Source organism: Linderina pennispora, assembly GCF_002104995.1.
Source record: "Linderina pennispora strain ATCC 12442 chromosome Unknown DL89scaffold_3, whole genome shotgun sequence".
Lineage (NCBI taxonomy): Eukaryota > Fungi > Kickxellomycota > Kickxellomycetes > Kickxellales > Kickxellaceae > Linderina > Linderina pennispora.
The window spans coordinates 930474-953373 of NW_024468251.1; the positions used below are offsets into that span (position 1 = coordinate 930474).

General features: G+C 58.5%; 5 protein-coding genes across 5 annotated transcripts; all 5 read right to left on the reverse strand.

The window, feature by feature from the left end:
* Nucleotides 1–2195: 2195 nt before the first annotated feature.
* On the reverse strand, nt 2196–4103 carry DL89DRAFT_265792 (uncharacterized protein). The gene is made up of 2 exons (XM_040886826.1): nt 3412–4103; nt 2196–3322 (listed from the first exon to the last, which is right to left on the reverse strand). The coding sequence occupies exons 1-2, from the start codon at nt 3954–3956 to the stop codon at nt 2320–2322; spliced, it is 1548 nt and encodes a 515-aa protein (XP_040745586.1). The 5' UTR covers nt 3957–4103; the 3' UTR covers nt 2196–2319.
* A 920-nt stretch (nt 4104–5023) lies between these two features.
* Nucleotides 5024–7101, reverse strand: DL89DRAFT_291387 (uncharacterized protein; the record flags this gene model as incomplete). Its single annotated transcript, XM_040890192.1, has 3 exons — nt 5024–5479; nt 5520–6818; nt 6865–7101. 3 exons carry the CDS (start codon nt 7099–7101, stop codon nt 5024–5026), a joined length of 1992 nt encoding a protein of 663 aa, XP_040745587.1.
* Nucleotides 7102–8803: 1702 nt separating this feature from the next.
* Nucleotides 8804–13647, reverse strand: DL89DRAFT_109455 (uncharacterized protein). Its single transcript, XM_040883086.1, has 2 exons — nt 13032–13647; nt 8804–12546 (listed from the first exon to the last, which is right to left on the reverse strand). The coding sequence occupies exons 1-2, from the start codon at nt 13237–13239 to the stop codon at nt 8972–8974; spliced, it is 3783 nt and encodes a 1260-aa protein (XP_040745588.1). The 5' UTR covers nt 13240–13647; the 3' UTR covers nt 8804–8971.
* Nucleotides 13648–14124: 477 nt separating this feature from the next.
* On the reverse strand, nt 14125–20640 carry DL89DRAFT_265795 (uncharacterized protein). Its single transcript, XM_040886827.1, is given in 23 exon segments — nt 14125–14333; nt 14377–14412; nt 14434–14580; nt 14608–14787; nt 14809–15272; nt 15381–15783; nt 15805–15908; nt 15928–16057; nt 16096–16158; nt 16184–16212; nt 16238–16344; nt 16400–16722; nt 16769–17180; nt 17230–17304; nt 17324–17454; nt 17498–17731; nt 17769–17918; nt 17956–19671; nt 19693–19795; nt 19817–19917; nt 19945–19980; nt 20005–20436; nt 20526–20640. 22 exon segments carry the CDS (start codon nt 20398–20400, stop codon nt 14166–14168), a joined length of 5508 nt encoding a protein of 1835 aa, XP_040745589.1. The 5' UTR covers nt 20401–20436; nt 20526–20640; the 3' UTR covers nt 14125–14165.
* Nucleotides 20641–20658: 18 nt separating this feature from the next.
* Nucleotides 20659–21542, reverse strand: DL89DRAFT_311914 (ras GEF; the record flags this gene model as incomplete). The annotated part of the gene is made up of 1 exon (XM_040890979.1): nt 20659–21542. The coding sequence occupies one exon, from the start codon at nt 21540–21542 to the stop codon at nt 21030–21032; it is 513 nt and encodes a 170-aa protein (XP_040745590.1). The 3' UTR covers nt 20659–21029.
* Nucleotides 21543–22900: the final 1358 nt, after the last annotated feature.

A 22900-nucleotide genomic window follows, 5' to 3' on the forward strand; every position in this document is an offset into this window, starting at 1 on the left:
CTGTATCAAGGTGTCTGGAGCTTGGCTATATGAACTCTTCTCGTCTCCTCTATCTTGTATTTATTGGTATCCCTTGCTGCTTGCCTGCTTCCCACTAGTATGTCTGCGGTGAACAGGAGACAAGACACCCAGTCCCACACGGCGCAGCACGTATCTCTGGCATTTGCAAATACCGCCACAAATGTGCCACGTCAAGTAGATGCTGTCAAGCGAGTGTATATTTAAAGAGTTGCGTAGTATAAGAAACAGTTTGATAGCTTGTAGTATAAGTTAGTCCATAGCTCGGCCCGGGTGAATATACTCATGGAGTTTAAATGAGAGCGGCAACCGCAAGAGCGGCAATTGGCGCGGTCAGACCAAACACTACGCCACCGCCGGCACGCTTCACAATAGATGAGGCGCTGGAGGTTTTCGAAATGTCGCGGTTGGAGCCAGTGATAACCACTGTGCTGCCGTTCTCAATTATAGTGGATGTGAAGAACTCGTTGTCGCCGGTCGCGGTTGCGTCATCGATAACTGTTGTCTTTGACGACACGCTAGTCTTGCCGCTAACCACGGCGGTCACAACCTGAACCACAGTATGCCTGCCCCTAGTCGAGGTCTGGGAGGCAGGCTTTGATGCCGATGGCGTACTATATGTGTCGGTTGGTGTTGTGTGGTGGTCTGTAGTCGGTGTAGTATTCTTGGTCGGTGTAGTCTCCTTGGTCGGAGTAGTCTCCTTGATTGGCGTGGTTTCCTTGGTTGGCGTGGTTTCCTTGGTTGGCGTGGTCTCTTTGGTTGGCGACGAGGTGGGCGTAGCCTTGGTCTCAGATGTCGGCGTTGCCTTGTCTGACGAAGTGGTTGGGTCTACAGAAGTAGAGTCGGGGGCAGAGGAGGTTGTTGGATCAGAGGCCGTTGTCGGGTCGGATGTGGCGTCATCGGGGGTAGAGGTGGTGGGGGTCGAATTATGATCTATCGGTATGGTGGTGTTCGCGGTTTCAGATGAAGGTGTTGAGGTGATTGGCTCAGTGGATTCTGCGGAGGTCGATGTCGGGGCGGCATCATGCGTGGAGGCGCTGCTGGCGGCGGTTTCTATATTTGCAATGGCAGTGTCCGTTCCACGCACGGCAATGAAGGGAAGGGGAAATGTAGGTGTTGCTTGGGGACATCAGCAAAAATAAATGGCCGAGATGTGCAAGGAAATCAATGTTCACGGCGGGGTTCCAGAGGACCACGCATGTGGCAGCACATCTGCAGCGCAAAAATAGCAGCAGCCAGGGCAATGCCCAAGGTTACGCCCTGGCTTTAGACTACTCGCTTAGGAGATAGGATAGAAATAGGGCAAGAGCAGCAAGAAGGGGCTTACCTGATGTGGGCGAGGTTGCAGGCGCACTTGACTCTGGGGTTGCCGATGTACCGGCCTTCTCAGAGCTGGTGTTGTCCGCAACAGTCGTGTTGTCCGCAACGGCCGTGTTGTCACTGGCAGTCTGTTGGCCTGTAGCGTCACTATTACTGGCAGCCAGGGCGTCACCAATATCCGGAGTGTTTTGTGCGGCAGCCGAGGCCATGGCTAGAGCAGCAACGGTGATAAAGGCAAAATACTTCATGGTATACGGAAAAGCGGGGGTGTATGCGTGTATATGTACGAGCGTGCAAGGGAAAAGTGGGTATTTTGACGAAAGAGAAAGAAGCGAGACCACACAAAGAGGCCACTGGCAGACATTTATAGCTGCTGGCTGCGAGTACCAGCAGTCATGCTTCAATTCTTGCTGGCAGTCAAGAGCAACCAGCTCCAGTCCAAAAATAGATCCGCGGCCCAACGCTGAGTCCACGCATAGAAAGTGGTATTGTGCCTGCGGCGTGGCTATAAATTGGACCACCACCATCACTGTTCCAGCGAGTCTTGGCTTAGCAGGCCCAACCCTTTCTGCTAGCATTTGACCAATGCCATGACTGGCGGACGCCTCAAAAGAAAAAGGCGGACCTGATCTACGAGCCAAATTGGAGCTAGTGTAACTCGGGTCCAGGGTGATTGTCAGATACTGTCAGCGAGGTTGCCCACAGATTTGAGCGACTTGAAATGTGTGCCTGGTTTCTGCCCTCGCCTCTCCACCGTCAGCACTGGGCGATGGAGGACAAGGCTGACACTGTCGGGACCCAGGCCCAGCGCATCTGCACCAACAATAGCCTCCGCCGGACCTGCTTCCGGCTCCCGATGAAAGGACAATGGAGTTGAATATTAGAAACAAACCAAAAGAGCTATTCAGCAAATACTCTTCGGACTGTAGTCGTCCATATCAGAAAGGAGAGAGTAATTGGAGACCAGATTCCACATCTAATTCAGTGGCTGGCTGCAGCCAGTCTGCGCTTGGCCTGGTCGTCGCGGTCCGACTCGGGTGACTGGTGATGTGCCGTGTCATCGTTGGAGGACTGGTCGATGGCGCGGTCCTTGGCCGAGTCGTTGTCCTCGTCGTCTTCGTCAGTGCGGATAGTGTTAACATACAAGTACTGCTCGCGGCCCAGCAGCTTGGTGAAAGCCCTGCGAACGTAGGCAAAGGCGAACGTGAAGACGACCGAGCCAACTGGGGCGAGGCAGAAGGCGCCCAGCACGCGCTCATCAGTGGTGTACAGGCCGCCCTCAATCAGCAGCAGGCGCCAGCCGTCATGGCGGTTGCCCAGGTAGATCTGACCGAAGATGCCAACGGTAATGATGCCGCCAAAGCAGCCGACAATGGCATCGGTCCAGTGCAAAAAGTTGAGGCGCTTGATAAGGCCAAACAGTACTGGCATCAGGGTTGCCGCCGCGAGCAGATCCGCCATCAGGTAGACCTGCAGAATGTCGGGCGCGCGCATGGCCAGGAAAATGACGGGGACGTTAAGCAGAATCACAGTGGCGCGCACAACCCAAATGTTGACCTTTTGCTCAACCAGATCATACAGCGACGCAAACATGGCTGTTTGGCAGGTGTCAATGGCACAGCAGCTGAGCGAAACTGTGGTAACCAGCACAAGCCCCGACACCCAGCCAGCAAGCGACGACACCAGTGTGAAGAATGCGCTAGAACCCGGTACGCCGGATTCTAAAGACCACGTCCCAGCCCAGGCAGCCAAGGGTCCAGCCATTCCGATCAGAGTAGTGACGACAAACACCAGGCAGAAGCCGATCAGAGTGGCCCAGCGCAGATCGCTGTCGTTGCGCGAGGCAAACGTGCGCTGCCAGAATCCCTGGTGGTACATGTCCGAGAATCCAATGGCAAGCGTCAGGATGACAAACAGCTCGCCGCCCATCTTGGTGGGCTTGACCAGACCAACGCGCTCAATGTCTTCCTTGGACGGGTGGACGCTGACGCCGACAACAATGACAGCGATCAAGGATCAAGATAAAGATGAGGATCGACTGGATTGCATCAGTCATCAGCGATGCGAACACACCACCGAAACGCGGTGTAGATTGTGGTAATAACACAGATAATGATCATCGGTGGCAGCGGCTTCAAAGGCGTCAGCAGCTCGAACACACCGTAAATGGTTGTCAGCTCGCTGACCATGTACATGCCGACGAACAGAGTGCAGATAACGCTATAGACGATGTGCATTGGGCGGCCATAGCGCTCCATGATAAACGCCGTCATCGACCATTGCCGCGTGTTGTGTTTGCGGAACATGGGGCCGACAATTGCAAAGATAAACAGCGGGGCAGCTGCTCCAAACGCATAGGCGAACACGCCAGTGATTCCGGCGATCGTTCCGACCTCGGGTAGACTGTAGAAGATACCGGAGCCGATGTTAATTGCCAAAAAGTTCAGGCCCAGAGACCACTTGCTCTGCGATCTGGTTGCCTTTAAGAACAGGCCCGAGTTGCGGTGCGACCGCCAGCCAGCAAATATCCCGAGGATGAGGAACAGGATAAGCGTAACATAGATAAGGGCGTTAGCCGCGGGCCCCGAGACCTTGGGTCCAGAAGAGTCGTCTGCCATTATAGCCAGGGATTATTGTTGAAGAGGAAGGGTGTGCGCGAAAGGGCTTCTGTGGAGACCTCAATACCAATGGCCGGCCAAGGACGGTACTATTTAAATTAATTGAGAGCAAAGGACAGCAGGCAAGAAGTAAAGGAGAGGGACAAGCCGTTGGGGAGTGCGCGCAAAGTTGCGTCTACCAAGTGCTCACACTTGCCACAGGCGAGCACACAGCAGAGGGCTCCCCACCATTGGCCCTCTCGTATCGTCTGCAGCAGCCTGTCGCGCAAGGGGAAAAAGTCAGTGCGGCCAAACTGGTTTTCTAGCGCCCCAACCGAGCCAGCCGGGAAAATTCCTAGCTAGCTTGATCGACAGCCTGCAATATATCCGGCAAGCAAAGCCTTCAAGCGTGTTGGAGATTAGCATCACCCAAGGCAATTTCGTGTGTGGCCAGGAGCCAGCTCCCGTTTGTGATCTTTTGCCCGCTGGAATTGCTACCAGCGAAATCAGCTTTAGCCAAGCGTGGTGGTACCTGCGGCTATTGGCTTTTTGTGCGTGGAATACCGAAATGCTCCAGTAATTTCCTGGCCAGCACGCAAATGCTGACCCGGTTCTGTGCTTGGCTGCTAAAATAGGAAGTATCAGTCATTAAGCCTCAGCCAGAACGCAGACCGTCTTAGGGACCGCACTGTCCACCACATATCCGACAAGTGCCGGAGAGACCAATTACCCGCCTAAAGCTGATAATTTCATATAGTTCTAGAGGACTATTCCATCTACATCATCAAATGTAGCCCCTCATCCACGCACGCTCATGCCCATGCGCACGCATGTGCTGGATTGACAGCCGGGACCCGTGTAAGTTTGCGCTCATGATCGCCGCCGCCGTTGCTGTCGTCGGAAAATTAAGGATATATTGGGGACATATCTATTGGCACAGCGTAATACGGAAAAAAGGATGTTAAGCAGAAAAACAATGCGAAGGGTGGGCTGTCGAGTTGAATTGCCCGATGCAGCAGGCAACACCAGCAGCAGCAGCACTGGCACTACGGGGAGATCTGGGGGCTGGGCAGGTGGTCGAGAGCAAACTACATCGAGAAGCACTCTGCACGCATCACCATGTCGGTCCCCAGGTGCGAGATGGCCGCATTGGTGTCGTGCACGGTGGTGCGCACTTGCGATGTCAGCTCCTTGGATGCACAGCAGAACACGCCAATCCTGCTGTTCTCATGTTTGCTTGCCATGTGTGGGATCATGCGGCGGAGAGGCGGTCTGCCTAACGACAAGCGGATGCCGTTGCTCAGACGCACCATTGGGCGCCAAACACATCGGAGCGTGTGTTTTCGCAGTCCGAAGCCAACCTGGCCAGTGACGTAGAGGCATGGCACGACAATGTCACGTGCGCGCCGGTGGTCGCGCAGCCGCTTCAGCGTGTCCATCAGGATGTTGATCATGCTGATGTCTCGGAACACCCACACAAGGTAGATTGATTGCGGCAGCAGGTCTTCGCGCGTTGTCTGCGTGGTGCGTACAGGTATGCGGTTCTCGCACATTTCAAGCACCTGCTCGAGCGCTGCAATGTACTGGTGTAATACCAATTCCGGCTGCAATGATGATGCTGGCCTTCTGCTCAAAGAAAGACTCCATCGGCGCATTGTACGGCCCGTCCACCAGGATGGTCGGCAGAAGCGCCTGTGCCTGGGTGCCAGAGAATGTGGCTTCGCCCCAGGCCTGGTCAAACGCGCTGTCACTACTGCTGGACGGAGACATCGGGTCAAACGCGCTCTTCTTTGGCACCAGAACCTCACGCCGCACATGCCCTGTGCTGAGCATGGCGCTCTCCATCTCAACTGCGACCTGCTCTCCGCCAAGCATGCGGGCATCACTGGCATTGGCAGCCACAGCGACGCCCGAATCGCCCGAATCGATGCGGTTGGCAATAGCCATGATGTACTCGGCATCTTCCTCGTCGCAGTCAATCGGCATGACCTCAGGCACGACCACGTCGTTGACAACACGGCCGATGCGGGCCTCCTGGTCATATGCGTTATTGTATATGTCACCGCCCGCCGTGACCTTCTGCAAACGCTGCGCAAACTGCTTGGTCCAGTTGCCGACGACCTTGAAGTGGATGCGCCAGAGCTCGTGCGACTTGCCATCAGCCAGCACCTTGCACTCGCTGGGGGTCGCTGTCAATGTGAACGGGTGCCACTGGAAGATGCCAAGCTCGGGAACGCAGATCTTGACATACTGGCCGGTGCGCGTGTGCTGCCATAGCTCCTTGCGGTCGAATCCGATCTCAACAACGTCACTTTGATGCAGCCGCACATAGCGGATGCGGGCGCGCCGGCTCCAGATAACCGGGTAGCTGCGTAGGGCGCGGTACAGGTAGTCGGCCAGGAAGATGACCAAAGGGCCAGTCACGTACTTTTCTGCCTTGCCGTTCTCAGAGTGCAGATACAGCATGACAATGTTCACAAAGAACAAGTGGTGCAGGTAATAGAAAGCCTCGTAGTATGCGCGGCGCACGGGAGGCAGCGCCGCGATTCCTAGGAACAAGTAGAACATCCACATGAGTTGGCCTGTGATTCCAAGGCGGTCTCCCCAAAAGACGAACCAGCGCGCAGCATGGATCTCCTCAGCATATCCGACTCCGGTGTAGTAGTGCAGCGACACATGCGCAATGGTCCACAAGAACAGGATATACGAAATGAACTTGTGCGCATGCACGCGCTTCTCGAACGTAAACACATTGTCGAGTGGCGTGCGCCGCAGCAAGCCGATAAATGTCGGCGACATGGCTACCAGGATGGCCATTACGGATGTCAGAATGCCGTACTGCGTCGCCTGGTTTAGCCCCTCAGGCAAGTCGTGCGGCGAGTGCTTCACGAGAAAATAGATAAGAATAGTTGCATGCGCCCCCAGCCACACACCCATGAAGCCTGCACGCTGCATCTTTGAAGTGGCACGGATACAGCGGCGGGAACAGGTGTCTGCGCTGTGTCTGGCCCACATTGCTGCCGCTTGGTATCTGCGATGTGGGTGTCTTCAGACGCTGGTAATGCGAGCGCTGTGACTCTTCGGGCTTTTGTGCATCCTGGATTGGCGAGAACGACGTTGACGAGCCCAGTGATGACGGCGATGTCTTTTCGTCAGGTTGTGTCATGATTTAAGCGAAACAAAAAAGGAGGGAGGTGTATGTCTATAAGGTCGGAGAGGTAGGGAAGGAGCAAGACGTTGATGCGGGAAGGGTAAGATAGAGCGGAATAAAAATACGGTGGAAGAGGGCCGTAGTAGAAGAGGGCGAGGAAGTGCGTTGATATCAGGCTGGGAAGCCAGAAGCGAGGGGGCGGCTGGAGACGGCTTGAATAATAAACGGAGCTTGGAAATGCCAGTGCCTGGAAATATGCCAAAACGAGAATGTCTTCTTTTGTTCAGAAAAATAGGTCAGAGGAGCCTCCCTGTTTTGTGAGGTTTTACAGCCTACTGCGTCTCGGAGGGGGCAGGCGTTTTGAGGCAATTGTTGCCGGATGTTTATAGAACAACAACAGCCTCCGCTTGGAACCAAAGATTGGAGGGGAGGGGGCAAGTTACAAGATATGAAATAGAGTTATGCAGAATAATTGAGGCAGTGAATAGGGCACCGTTAGTATGCAAAGCGGCAAGGAGTGGTATATGAGAGAATACGAGTGTGAAGTGCTAAAAATAGAGGGGTCAGTGCATCGGGGGAGGGGAATAGACATTGCAAAAAGAATCTCAGCAGAGGCAGTTTGGCTGACTCGGAGGAATATATAACACTGTTTTATTATTTGCGGAGAAGGGCGCGCTGCTTGGGAAACTGGCTCACCGGCAGGCGAGCGTGGAAGCCATTGAGCAGTGAGGCAGAGGCGGATGTGCTATACCCGCCTCTCCCCGCAAACAGCATGCCCACATTGGTGGCAGGCACACGATGCTCCGTATTGCCCCAATGTGCCATCTACATTTGGACTGATTATCACTGGGAAGATGTAGGCAGGCTCTAGACACGGGCTATGGATATTATATTGGATTTCATCGACCAAATAAGATTGGCAGCGCGCACAGTTTCTCGGCAGCAGGTAAATCTGCCAGTACTAGCTCTGATGCTCACACAATAAACGTGTTTCAGATTCTCTGCTCGCTATTTCATATTGGCGAATAGAGGAGGTGGTTCCCAGCAATCTAGACCATGCAGAGAATATTCACCGGAAACACTCCACATCTTGCAACAGGCGCTGTCTTTGAATAGCAGTACGTGTTTCCTGAGTTGGTTCCCAACTGCGCAATGTTGTTCCAGCGTGCAACCCAGGAACAAACATCAAGACATGCTTGTGGCATAATCCCAAGACCAGACCTCCATGGCGCCCATGTATACTGCCAAGTTTCTGCGGCACTGGATCCGTGCAGTTCTTCTGCAGTCGGTTGCTCTACTGCTTGCACATACTATCGAATGGAAAAAAATCTGCTCTTGGCAGAACGGCAGCACGTATTCTGGCAATACGAGGCCAGTGTACAGGGTGGGAATACAATAGGTGAATGCGCCGCACACAATAATGGCGGTATAGTGAGCCAAATAGATGCAGGCCGTGGCGTCTTGTCAATGGCATTGTCCTAGACACGGATATCAGCGTGCTTGCAGGTGAAAATACAAACGCCACTATCTTGGCATTGATCTGCACCAGCTCACTGCCCGCAGTATGCTTGGTGGGTCAAAGTAGAATATGCGAAAATAAAGACAAAATGCCTCACTCTCCCCCGCATCCAGATCCCGGTGCAATGGGCGGGTTAAGGGCTGGCTAAGGAATGACCGCGCTATTTATGCGATAGGAAACAGACGTATATAAATGTTTGTTTTCCACATGGCTCGCCGGCATGTGAGATATATTCAGCAATGATTTGCGGATATTCGATATGAAAAAATATATTCGAGAATTGAGGATCTGACATGTGCGTCCATACAGAAGCAGCAGGTAAAAGGTTAGGGTCATAGGGAAATGAAGGGAATCGTAAAGCAGGACTTAGTAAAACGTCTTAGCGAAAGGCGAGCTGCTGCCCGCATTCGATGGGCTTTGCAGGTAGCTGCTGGTTTGAGGAGAGGCAAGTGAACGGTCGACCAATACGGCGTGGTCGTCGGGCTCCAGACATCCCATGTCACCATCACTGCCTGTTGCGGGCGCAGAGTCTGCGCTGGTATTCATGAATGCGCTGTCAATGAATCCGCGGCTGAAGCGGATGGAGCTGATGTGCGGCAGCGGATCGTACTTGAGATGGTTGGGCACACTGGACGCCAGCTTGCCCTCTGCAGTCTCTGTGGGCACATCGATGGCGAGCCCCAGCGGCGGGCGCGCCTTAACCTGATCTGCCAGCTCTTCGGCCACCCGCCGCCCCGAGCCGCGCTTGCTGCTGAGCCGCAGATGCTCCGGCAGCGGCATATTGGTCTTGAGGTACGACAGCTTGTCCTTGAATCCGCCAGACTTTTTGCGCAGGTGCCGGAGCTTGCTATTCTTCGGGCTGGCCCTGCCTGAGGTGCTGCCAGGCGACTCGCTGTGATTCCAGCGGGCAGGCACCGCCGTGGTGTCGGAGGCAGAGGTGGGCACAGTGGCCAGAAGAAAATTGTCCTCAGCCGTGCCAAAGCGATTCGCAACCGCCGACGTCCACATATCGGTCTCCACAGGCGCGCTGTCGCCGCTATTGCGCTGCGACCCGCCGGTAAGCCCGCCAAAAATGCTCACAGCCGTCTGAATCTCCTCCAGGCACTCGTTCGCCGCCGGCGGTGACAGCGGGCCGCTGACAGTCACATTTCCGACGGCTGCCCGGCGCTCGTACTCGTCGGCAATCTGTTTCGCCCAGCTGGCAGACTCGGCTCCTAATGACGCAGTGGTGTTGCGCGGAGACACCGCACTGCTCTTGGCTGGCAGTGGCGGCACAGCGGCCATGGCCGTGAAGCGCGGAATCCATTGGGTGTCAATCCAGTACTGCTGCTGGCGACCCAAAGGCGACTGCAAACGCAGGGAGCTGACTGGCTGCACGCACGCACACGTCATCTCGGCCAGCACCTGGCTCAGGAACTCGCGCTCCAGCGCGACCACGCGCACAGTTAGCAGATGCACGACCTCGGCTTCGTGCTCAAACATCTGCGGCAGCTCGGTGGCGAGCTGGCTCTCCCGACGCGCAGCCTCGGACGGCTCATTGGCAGAATCGCTGAGCGAGCTGCGGCAGCTGTTCACGGTGCTCGAGCCATTGGACATGCGCGCAATGTCGTTGAGGATGCGGCGCGGGCCGTCGCGGTACGCCTGCAGCAGCGAGCTCAGCACCGGATACACGCTGTCCTGCAGGGGCCGGGTGATCAGATCCGGGAACAACGATTTGCTGATGTTCTCCATGGCCACGCTCCATTTGGCCACCTGCGCCTTGCGCTGCGCCTGCCAGGGGGTCTCGGGCAGATCGGACGCCTTGAGGTCCATGATTGAGTGATGGCTGGCTAGCATGCCTTGTCGCGGCGTCCAGTTCACAGCTGCATGGGGCAGGCGCGACATGGGGATCTGACCGGGCCGCCGCAGCGACCCGTACGACTTGCTCGGCCGCAGCATGGGCTCGCCACGCGGGCTCTCCAGTGCTGCACGTGGGCGGCACTCGTCAGTATCAAAACCGCCCCACGCTTGGTACTCGCGGTCCAGCAGTCCCTCGGAATCGCTCTCACCGCCCGAGTCGGTACTGACATCCGGCCCACTGAGCATGTATAGGTCGCGCCACCGCGCAACCAGGGTGCACTGGCGAAGCAGCGCCGAGCCAAGCTCCTGCTCCCACAGCCGCAGCCTGTGGATCATGTCGGCCAGCTGCGTCTCGTGCCGCTGGATCTGCGTGCCTAGCTCGGCCAGCGGCGAGGCGGCTGCCAGCACCGGCAGCTGGGGGACCCGGTCACGTACGTCTATCGCCTGGTCAATCACGTCCTTGACCTTCCGCCGTATCAGCACTTTGCCAGGCACTCCCTCCAAGTTGGACTTGGAGCGCAGATGGCCGGAGGCGCCTGGCTTGCGACGCAGCACGCGCCGCAGCTCGCGCGCAATCCGCCCGTGGCCGTCGTCGTGGGGAGCTGAGCTGGCCGACGCTGTCGACACGCGCATATTGCCCGAGCCACTGCTGGCAGCATTGATGGCCTCGGCAATGTACTCGATGCCCTGCGCAGCCTTCTCCAGCTGCGCACGGTCCGACGTGCCTGCGGGCGTCAGACTGACCAGCGTGCGTAGCAGCAGCGGATACTTTAACACGCGCTGGACCGGCTTGATCAGCATTGACGCCAGGTCCCAGCTGGTGGTCTTACCAGCAAGCTGCTGCGCCTGGTCGCTAATGACCTGGTGGGCGCCTATTGCATAGTCGGTATCCTCGTTGTGTGACTGCCGCCAGCCCTTAGCGTGGTCGGTGAACGGCGAGTTGCCTGCCGACGGCATGTGCGGTGTGGCCGGCGTTGTGTTCGGCGTCTGTCCACCAGCCGCCAGCCGCTTCAGGTCGATCAGGCGCTGGCTGGCTGCGTCAAAGTTCTGGCAGTAGGTTGTGTAGACGCGCTCCATGCGGTGGGCCATCAGCAAAAACGCACGGGCCAGCGAAATGTCCGCCCAGGCGCTGCTGCGCAGCCCGGCACCCGGCGCCCCCACTGCACGCGGCGCCTCGGGTTGCGACACTGGGCGGCTGGCACACTGCCACTGCTTGTGGTCGAGCTCGAAGCTGTCGTCCTTCTGGTGCTTTTTGCTGCGCTCGCGGTTTCCCTCATACACCACGGCCACTGTCAGGTACTCGACTAGGGCGCGCGCACACTCGATGACCTGGTCCAGGTTGCAGAACACCAGCCGCACGTCTGCCGCCGTCATCACTGCCGCCAGCGGCTCCATGAAGGTCGTCCGCAGCAGCAGCAGGTCGCGCAGGTACTGCGCTTCGGTCATTGCCAGCTCCTTGACCACGCTCCACCGCTTGTGCCGCACCAGCATGTGGTCGTCCTCCAACCGGTGGATTGTGCCCGTCAGCGCATCCGCCAGGTCCGGCGGCGTGAACTGCGCCAGCAACTGCTGCCGGTTGATGGTCGGGCTTGCTGTTGCCATCTCGTCCAGCGAGATCCGGGGCGTTGCCGAGTCGCCTGCCGATACACTAGGACTATCCGCGCCATTGTCTGTCGAATGGCTTGCAGAGCCTCCCGCCGACTGCACGCGGCTGTGGCCCGGCACTGGGTTTGTTTGCGTCTGATTGTCTGGGCCGCTCTGGGTCGCCACGTCGTCGTCTCTGGACACGCGCCGATCAGCCCACTCGCCGCTCCACAGCTCATGGTACAGAATCGACACCCGCCGCAGGTACAGCTCATCATCCACATCCCCAGCCTGCGCATGCTGTACCACCGCGTGCTGATTACCATTGCGATCGCCCGCCATTTCCATCCCGCCCATGCACTCCAATGCACAGCCGGTCTCCGCCCTGCCCGCTGCACTGTGGGCACTGTCAAGCAGCTGCGGTGAATCAATGATCAGTCTCGCCGTGTCCATCCCATCGTTGTCAAGGATTTGTTGATGGTGCTGGAGTGGCTGTGCGAATGCTGATACTGTGCCATCTACAAGCGCAATGCGTGAAAAAAAAAACACAGGGATGTCAGCGATATAGTAGGACCACGCAAAGCAGTAGTTCCAGCCATTGGGCTAGTTAAAGCCTCTAGTACTAGTGCCTGCCTGGTACTGCAAGCCCAACCGGCAATATTTGGCGCTCGAGGAATCTGTTTACAAATCCTCTCGCTCTCATTAACCCACATCAGGATATAGTTGCCCAAGAGCAGTTATAATCTACAGGCGCTTGCTTCATGCCTTCCCCGCCAATGCCACCATACCTACCAACGATGGCCAGTCCTCAGTCCTCTCCCCTCATCGTGCAAAGTGAGTTTGGGGGAGTAGGGGCAAGAGCAATGTGCAGCAAGGCGTGAATACCGGGGGATATATTGCCAGCTAAAAAATGCCATGGCAACCGGGGAGTTTTTTTGTTCCTCGGGGGAGTCTCACCACAACAACATCAAAACAAAACAACGGCACATGAGCAAAAACATACCTCGTGGAGTGGATCGGATGGCCGTATACTGGATGGCCTTCCGCCGGTACTGCAATAACTGGCCCGACTGATACACTGCTGCTGTCGTCGGATCTATGGCCATCGCCTCTAGCATATCCATGACATGCGGGCTCTCCTGGGTCTCCGTGCTCGGCCGCTCGTGCGCGCCATGTGTGGATCTGCTGTTTTGTGCTGCTTGTATGGGCATTGTCTGTGAAAATAGGTGAGGCGGATATTAATGAGGCTATACAGGAGATGGGTGAAATAGGAAGGTCCAGAGAGGGAGAGAAAGGCGATAAAAATTACAGTTCCTGGGACTGGCTATTTGAGAATATTCAGAAGGGATACCGGATCACACGGTCTGGTCCTAGAAGCCTGTCAAACCTTGGACAGAATAGTGTTCCGATCTTTTGTGTCCAGGGCCAGAAAAATCAAAGGGCTGCAAAACCGGTCTGGTTGCGTTGCACTCTGGTATTTTAGTAAGGGCAGAAAGAAAGGCAATTATTTGCGAAAAAGGTAGAGGGAAAAAAGTCCTGGGTGTTGAAGGGGGAATAAAGAGAATAAAGGGCGTGCTCAAACAAGAACGCAAAAAGTGCCTGAAACTTTTTTCTTTTCTTCAAAGACCTAAATAAGCGCGTGGGTCAGTATAAAGGCGAAAAACTTGAGGGGGGGGGAAGGAGCAAGCATCTGGAAGGCCAAAAAGGCACTATTTTTTCAATGGATGAATCCTGGGCTTGTAGGGGCAGAGATATCACCAGCGCTTACTGCCCAAGGTGGCTGAGACAGCGGGCAATCGAGAAGCCACTGTCTGGGGTCGCCAAACGCAGGCGTCTGGGGGAGAGTGTACCAGCGGCACCTCGCATTCTGCCCAGCAGTATTATGCCGACTTGCCGCCAATTATTGCCTGAATATCGAAATGCTCCTTCCCCGCTCCGGCTACCAAAAGCGCTCTTGCCATCCATTATTTGGGACCTGACCGATCGATCTTTGAAGCAAAAATCGCTGGTGACGCAAAAACCAACACATGTTCATGGTCAGCATGAGCTGGGTGTTGTGCTGCACGCAAGCGACAAAAGCAAGAGGGAATGTGTGTGTTTTTGAAAAAGATGTAATAAAATACCACCCCCAAATGCCTTACAGCGAGTTGATGTATTCGCGAGCCTTGTTCTTTACATGCTCGACATGCGCATCGTCACCATGTGCCTTCTCGAAGGCCAGCCACTTCTTAAAGAAGAACTTCATCTTCTTTGACGAGTGCTTCATGGACGTCACCCGCTCGAACAGCTTGCGCGTGGCCCCCCACTTGGTCCTCGGCGTCATCGGTGCGGTCCGCGGCGGCCTTGACCTCCATGTCCAAGTACACCGACCACAGGTCGACGCGCTTTGGGTAGGTGCCCAGAACACCCTCGAACACAGTGCGGCCGCGCTCGGGCTCGCCATGCTTGAACTCCATCTGGCCAAACTGCGTAATGGCCTTGATGTGCTTGCGCTTGGGCAGGGCCTTGAGGGCGCGCGCCAGCAAGTCGCGCGACTCGGCGACCTTTGCGTTCTTCAAATAGAACAGGCCAAACAGTACCCAGACCTTGCAGGAGCCGGGGAACTTTTGCGTGGCAGTCTTGTGCATGGCCTCGGCCGGACTGGTCTGCCCGGCGCGCTCATAGATCTTGGCCATCTGCAGGTAGACGTGCTTGGCGTTCATGTACTGGATTGCGCGCTTCAGCACACCGTCCAGGGAGTCCTTGGTGCCGAAGCGGTGCTCGAGATTGAGCAGTGCCACCCAGACATTGAACCTCTCCTGCTCCTCGCGCGGCGAAATGGTGGTGAGAGCGCGTTCGGCCACGGCACGGGCCTGATCGACCTCAGATTGCTCCAGGTAGTGCGCCATGAACTGCAGCCACAGGAACGACGAGTTCGGCGAGCCCACCAGCAGCCGCTCAAAGTCCGCCGTGCTCCGCGGTGCCTGGTCAGCCAGGTCGCCGGTCAGGTCGACGGTCTGCAGCTTCGACTTGTTGCGCTTCGACTTCTTCCGCGGCGCGTCTTGCTCGGCGTCAGAGGCCTCAGACTCGCTGTCGGAGCTCGCGGCCTCAGAGTCGGACTCGGCGTCGCCCCACTGGAATCCCTTGGAGACAGTGAGCGCAGGCGCGGCCTCCTCCTCCTCCTCAGAATCGGCCTCCTCATCAGAGGACGCATCCTCCATCTCGGCATCCTCCTCAGCATCCTCCTCGGCGTCCCTCGGCATCGCTCTTCATCTCGACATCCTCATCAGCATCGCTACCGGCCTCGCTACCCTCCTCCTCTTCCTCCTCCATCACTTTCCTCATCACTGCTCTCCTCGTCAGTCATCTGCACCCTCGGCAAAATACGACGCCTTGAGGCCCAGCCTCAGCTTGCCCTTCTCCAGATCCACACGCAGGACCTTGGCCAGCACACGGTCGCCAATCTCATACAGCTGGCGCGGATCCACCGGAGCCTCGCTATCGGCAATCTCCTTGTCGTAGCACAGACCCGTGACATAGACATCGTCGGGCTTAATGAACACGGCGTACTCCTCGATCCGTGTAACCGTGCCCTTGAGCCTCTCGCCAACCTCGACCTGCTCCAGACGGCGGTGCGCCGTGTCGCCGCCAATGCGCGAGGCCTTGAGCGAAACCGACGCGCGGTCCTGCGCCTTATCGACGCTGGTGACGATGGCCTTGACGATTGTGCCGCGCGGGAACGCAGCCTTGACGTCGCGGATGTACTCGTCCGAGAGCTCGCTGATCAGAGCACGGACACGCACGTGGTTTCCAACCTCAATAAAGCAGCCCACGTCGGTGGTCCGCGCAACCACGCCATGCACAATCTGGCCCTCGTGCAGATCCGACGCCTTCATGACCACTGGGATCCAGAACATCACCTGGCTGTGTGCTCTCGGGGTGCACCAGCGACGGACGCAGCGACAGATCCACAGGACTGAACTTGCTGGCGGACTCGACGTCCTTGCCGGCTGGCACCACCACGGCGTCCACGAGCTGGCCGACCTTAAACTGAAGCAAAGGGCTTGTCGGATCAATGTGTCGGATACCTGGAAGCGGTTGACGAAGCCGCGGATGAACTGGCGCGACTTGCCCTCAGTCGCTGTCCGTGGCTGTCTGGGCAATGTTGATCTGAACCGTCATTGAGGTATCGCCGATCGTATGGACTGTGCCGGCCACACGCGTACCCACCGGCAAGGTCCTCCGCAGACGCCGGGAGCGGCGGGACGCCGGGCAACGCGCCGACGGGCTGCACAGCCAGGGACTTGCCGTCCCGCGCCGCACGGACCACCTGCACCCTTGATCGGCTGGCCAGTAAAGAAGTGGTCTTCGGGACGGCTTGCCACGTCATACGAGCCCGTGACATGGGTGACATAGAACTTGCCCAGAAGCTTCGGGCTCAGCGCCACGCTGACAAACGGCGCGCCTGTATGGCCCTCCTTCTGCGGGTGGGTGATCTCGGCCACAAAGCCATTGAACTCGCGGCCCGGCTTGACACTGGCAGCCTTGATCTGGCGCTGGGCCTGGTGCACAAGCGTGCCGGATGCCGCCAGCTCCGACGGCCGCACGGTCATCTCGATCACCGACTTGAGCGGCGAGACGCGGTGCGTGATTGCCAGGTATTTGTATACCTTGGCGCTATGCAGACCCACGACCTTGACTGTGATCGTCTCACCCTTGGCGACTCCGGCTGCAGGCAAACAGCGCCTTGGCGTCCTTGACGCCGAGATCGGCGACGTCGTCGTCGTCGAAGAGCTCCGTCACATGCAGCCTCCCCTTGATGTTGGCCGCAATGCTCAGGTTTGCCTGGGTGCCGGAAATGCCGGTGACCTTGGCGCGCGTGACAAAGCCAGGCTGCAGGTCCTCAAAGTACTGCAGCGCCGGATCGACCGGCTCCATGGCCTTGCGGCGGGTCTCGTCGTCGTTGCCGCTGTGGCGCGACTGGAAGTACACCAACGTGCGCTTGGAGCCGGCCGACTGGTACGGAGTGCCCGACAGGCGCTGGCCGATCTTGTAGCGCATAAACGGCTTCGACCGGTCATTGTAGGTCTTAGTCATGGCGTACGCGATCTGGTGGCCCAGTGATGGAATCGACAGAACCAGGTAGTCCTCCTTGACCACCTCGACAATAACGCTGACCAGTCTTTTTCTTGCTGCTGAGCTCGGCCAGTGCGCGGCGGAACTCGCTGCGCTTCTTCTCGGCAGAAGCACGTGCATCGGCCAGCTTCTGCTCGGCCGTGGCCCGAGATTCAGCATCACTGGCAGGCGCCCAGCGACTCGAGGGCCTTGCGGTCCGGCACCAGCGTGGCCTTGAGCGAGTAATCGACGATGTTCTTGTCAGAATCGACGTCCAGAACGCAGGCAGCCAGAACAGCGCCGTCCTTGCACGCACTCAGGCGCTCCTTGGCCTGGTCGGTAGTAATGAAGCCCGACGTGCCGGCTTGGGAACACAGAGAGCTCGGAGGCGGCCGGCTCGACAAACACGCCGTACGGCTGCTTCTGCTTGACCACAACGAGGCTCTGCTCGCCGATCTGCTCGGCCAGCGGGCCCTCGAGCTGCGCGAAATACTCGGCGACAAAGTCCTCCGGAGCAATGCAGCCAGAGGCCAGTGGATCGACCACCGAGCCCTTGAGCGACAGCTTCGTCTGGTTGTCCTCGACGCTGACCACCGAGGCAACCACCGTCTGGTCAACCGCAAACAGGACCCTCGGTCGATGCCACATAGCGGTCACCCAGGGCGCTGATCGGCGCCAGTCCGGTGACGCCGCCAGCAAACCGCACAAACACGCCGAACGCCGCCGTGCCGTCCACCCAGCCAACAACGGTCTTGCCCACCTTGAGCATCTCGCTGGCTGTTACCAGCACCTGCTGCTTGGCTGCACGCACCACCGGCCGGCTTGGCACTGACCTTGACCGTTCCGTGCTTCTTGACCAGATCGACCACCACCAGGTCATCGAACCGCACGCCCACGGCAATCCGCGCCGCCATGCGGTCCAGGACAGAGCCCGTGTGGTCGCTCAGATGGCCCTTGTGCAGGGTCGCCAGCAGATCGCTGCCGTCCAAGCGAATCGTGAAGTGGTCGCTGGAAACCTTGACCACTGAGCCGCTGACCATCTGCCCGGGGCTGACCTGCGACAGGTCCTTGCTGATTGCCGATGTTGCGGCCTTGGCGGGTCGGGCTTGCAGGTCCTCGATGCTCGTGTCGGCATCGACGTTCAGGCTGGCGGTGATGCGGCGCTGCTTCGGCTTGACCTGCACGATGCGGCATTTGACGACCTTGCCAACCTCCAGCTGCTTCGGGATCTTGCCGGCGCCCTTGGTGTTGGCAGAAATGTCAGCCATCGGGATCATACCGGCAGCACCCTGGTAGAATGACACCAGCACGCCAGCCTTGGTGTGGTGGACGACTGTGGCATGCGTGATGACGCCCGGCACGGCGCCGCGCTCGGCGGAGAATCCCGTGACCACCGGCAGCTTGGACTGGACCAGACTCTTGCGGCACGTCAGCTTGATGTCGTTCTTCTTCGCATGCACACTCAGCACGCGGCAGGCCACCGGGTGGTCGGCCTTGAACACAAGCTCCGGGTGCTTCAGGTGCGTGTCCGACAGCTGGTCGCCAGCCACGGTGCCCGTGAGCCGCCCCGACAGAGCCACCACGAGCCGGCTGTCCTTGAGCCGCCGCACCGTGCCCGTGATGACTGCGCCCGGCACCACATCCTCGATGCGGAACAGCGGCTCGTCCACCACCGACGGCTTCAGCGACACATGCACCAGCCCGCTCATTGCCTCGTACCCGAGAACACGCACGCGGTGGACCGAGCCGAGCTGGAATACACCTGCGGTGCGGCTCAGCGCTGGCACCAGGTCCTTGTTGTCCACCAGATCGCCCTTGCGCGCAAGGCACCGCACAGTCTCGACACCTGGAACCGCAAGCGTCAGTCCGATGTGCGGGTTGACACCCACCACCGCCACCTCCTCCAGCACAGTGCCGTAGGGAATTGGCCACTTGCTGCGCACATCCATTGTGCTGAACTTGCCTGTGCCTGCCCCCGTTGCTGAGCCAGTGACGAGCTGGGCGGCTGCCGGTGTCTCGTAGCCGGTGATGCCGGGACGCGGCGACATCTCGACAATGTGCGGCAGCAGCGACACCAGGATAGTCTTGGAGGCCGTGGTCAGCGACACGTACATGACGCGCGCCTTGACGATCTTGCCGAGATCGTAGGTCTGCGCGATATCCTTCTTGTCGAGCGCACCCGTCAGGCCAATCGACACAAGGTCGGCCGAGCAGTCGTAGAATCCCATGAAGCGCAGCGACAGCCCGCGGTCCCACACCTTCATGACCGTGGCCGACACAAGCTGTCCGGGCTGCACCGACGCCATGGTCTTGAACGTGTCCTTGGGTAAGGCCTCAGCCACCGACTCGGGGTCGAGCGTCATCTGCAGCGAGCGCCGGCCATCGGTGATTTTCGCCACACACGCCTCAATCACCTGCCCGACCTTGAGCTCGCCCTGCGCGGGCATCCAGCGCTCGAGCCACTTGCGCGCCTCCTTGGTCGGCAGGAACGCCGCCATCTTGCTGGTCGCCAGACCCGTGTTCAGCACGTACCCGCGGTCCTCCACGCTCTTCACGCTGGCCGTCATCACCAGGCCCTCACAGATATCGTCCACGTCAATGCGCTCATTGACATCACCTGGCATCAGGCTCAGCTCCACGCGCGTCTTGGCCTTCCCCGATGCATCCGTCTGGCTGATCTCCGCCACCACGCACTTGACGTACTGCCCGACGTAGAAGCGCGAGCCAAGATCAAGGCCATCCTCCTCATCGTCGCTATCATCGCCCTGCGCCATCTTCTCCGCCATCTGTGTCAGCTCTGGCGACACCGCAGTAATCGGCACATGTCCGGTCATGGCGCCCGGCAAATCCACCGTCAGCTCCAGCCCGCGCACTGCCGAAACACACCCGAGCACCAGAGCGCCCTTGGTCAGCCGCTTGTACGACAGCGACTCGACTGGCGCCGCACGGTCGATGATCTGATCCAAAGTCTCCGTCTCCACGTCCTCCGTGGGCTGGGACTTTTTGGTTTTCTTCTTTTTCTTCTCCACACTGCCGCCGTCTTCGCTGGACCGGCGCTTGTGCTTCTTTTGCTTCTTCTTGTCGGCGACGTCGCTCGCTAGAACGCCGTCGGAGAACAGCACTTCGCGCTCGGCTTGCCGCGACACCTCGCGGTACTCGAGCGGTGTGAGCCCGGAGGCGCCGCCGCGCGGGAAATCCTCGACCTCCGTTGCGATCTTCTTGGACGCCTTCTTCTCGCCCTTCTTGCTGTTGTGTTTCTTGTCGCCCTTTCCCGCCATTCTTTTTCGATAATATGTATAAGTGGTGTTTTTCGTCTACAGGGCAGTGGGGATCGGGGGTTGAGCCGCTGGCCGTTGTTTGGCGATCAGTGTGCGAAGGATCGAGAGTAGAAAGACACCCTTACCTATTTGCTTGTGTTTTGCTGAGACCCTTATTTCTCCCTTATGAGCAAAAACGTACGATGCCAAATAGAACAGAAACGCAGACGAAGAAGCGAAAGTAAAGGTAGGGGGAATACAGTTGAATTGGAATAAAGTGAGAGCAACAAGCTGAGAGCGGCGAGCGTGCCTTTTGGACAGTTTTTTTTTTTTCAACCCAGATGTAGAAGAAAATTTTGGTAATATTGGATTAAGAATATTGGATTAAGGGTGGCGGTGATGATGAGCCCAGAAGAAAATAGGGGTTTAGAAACGAAAGAACAGCAATCATATTTTGCAAAGCAGCCGGTTGCTTTTTAGCCAACTCATCTCAGGGGAGGGAGGCCTTACAAGAAGCCCGACTCCTGTCAGCAGACGCAGCACCCGCTCGCTCTCCTTCTCCTTGGGTTCAAGCGTCGTGCTCATCTTCCAGAACTCCTCGACCAGGCGGTCGGAGCTCTGGCCGTTCGGGCACAGCTCCTCGAGCCGCTTCAGCAGCCAGTCCTGGATCTCAGGCCACGGGCGTCAGATTGTAGGGCACGTTCTGGAACTGCTGCAGGATCGCGGATGGTGCCGGCGGTGCGCTGGCGCTTGGCAAAGTTGATTAGGTGCGGGGAATTGGCAATGGCGTCGTCATTGCCATCCTCAATGAAGGTCAGGTCCTGCAGGTAAATGCCGACGAACGGGATGGCCGGCGGGTTGCATGAGTGCAGGGCATCGCGGTACTCGGAGAAGTTGCGGTCGGTGCGCATGATCTGCTTGAGCTGGCTGTAGGTGCCCAGCGCCTTCTGCTGCACCGCCTGCCAGGTGCGCGTCAGGCGCTCGACCGGCACCGACGTCAGTGCACCCAGCACGCTCATCAGCGTGTTGAAGTTGTTCAGCCCGCGGCAGTACTCGGCAAAGGTGATAAAGTACTTGATCACGCCAGCGCGCTTCTTGATCTCGTGCTCCAGCAAGATGTTGGCCGTCACCCACAGCGTGGTCTGCGTGCTCAGCGTCGACATGGCCTTGACATTGACCGCAATCTCGACGGTCAGGCCATTGAACGCCTTCGGGTCGCCGGGCTTCTTCGACCACGCGGTCTTCAGGCACTCGATCGGCCGCACCTTGTTGAACATGGTCGAGTCGATCAACGTGAACTGCCGCGCCAGCTCCAGCGGATTGATGTCCATCAGACGCAGACGGCTCAGCGACCGCGGCAGGAATCGGCGGCGGCGCCGCATGTGGCAGATTCGGCACCATGCGACGCAGGCCGCCCTGCGACGCGCGGCGCTTGTCAATCAGCCGCACCAGCTGGTCGGCCGCCGCCGACATGTGCTCGGCCAGCGTGGTGCAGGCAAACTCGCGCAGCAGCTCCAGCCCCAGCGGGTCGCCCTCGACCTGCTCCACGTAGTGCTGCTCCAGCCACGTCTTGAACAAGTTGAATACACGCAGGCGCACCGGCTTCTGCTTGCGCTCGGTCCAGTCTGCCAGCTCGGCGTCCGTAAGCCCGGGTGGCGGCTGGATCAGGAACCGCCGGAACAGGCCCTCGAACAGCTCCGGCGTCGTCGTAAACGACCGGATAGGTCAGCAGGAACGTCGACACAAAGTTCGGGTCAGACACGTCGTGTGCCACCAGCCGCTCAATCAGCGCCGGCAGCGTGCTGCCCTTCACCTGGCCCTCGGCGCTCAGAAGCAGGTCCTCTGGCGACGAGTCGTACGTCAGATACCACGGGATTTGGTCTGCGGGCGCTGGCGACGCTAGCCCGCCGCTCGCCGACATCTTCGCCGATGCGCGGCTTGAGATCGTCGAGTGGGCATGGCCGATCGATGACGCACCCGCACCGCCCGCTGGCTCCTCGCCGAACGCGCCGGTGGCCTTGGTTGGCGTCTTCACCGATCCGGCTGACCCACCACCAATAGACGGAATGGTGATGTCCGACAGCTGCGACGGCCGCTTGGTCTTGCGGTAGGCCGCGCCCGCCGCGTCGTCACCGAAGAACCGGCTCAGCTTGTCCTTGGCGCGGGCATCACGTACAGTGGCATTCGCCTGCGGCGTTCCGTCCGAAGAGTCGACTGCTCTCACCACGCGGCTGCGCGCTGTCGACGCGTCGCGACATCTGCAGTGCCAAGTGATCGGCGGCATCGACAGTGTCGGCCCGTGGCCGCGCCAGCAGTGTTCGTTCCGATGGCTCGCTCTCGAGCGCAGCCCGGCGCAGGTGCGGCAGCGAGATCGACCGGCGGAAGCCCAGTGCAGTGCGGTGACGCGGCACCAGGGCCGAGTGCAAGACCGGCAGCTGCCGGGCCAACTGGCACGCTGGCCAGGGCGTCGGCGGGCACGTGCAGCTTGGCCACGCGCAGCCACAGCACGCGCAGATCGCAC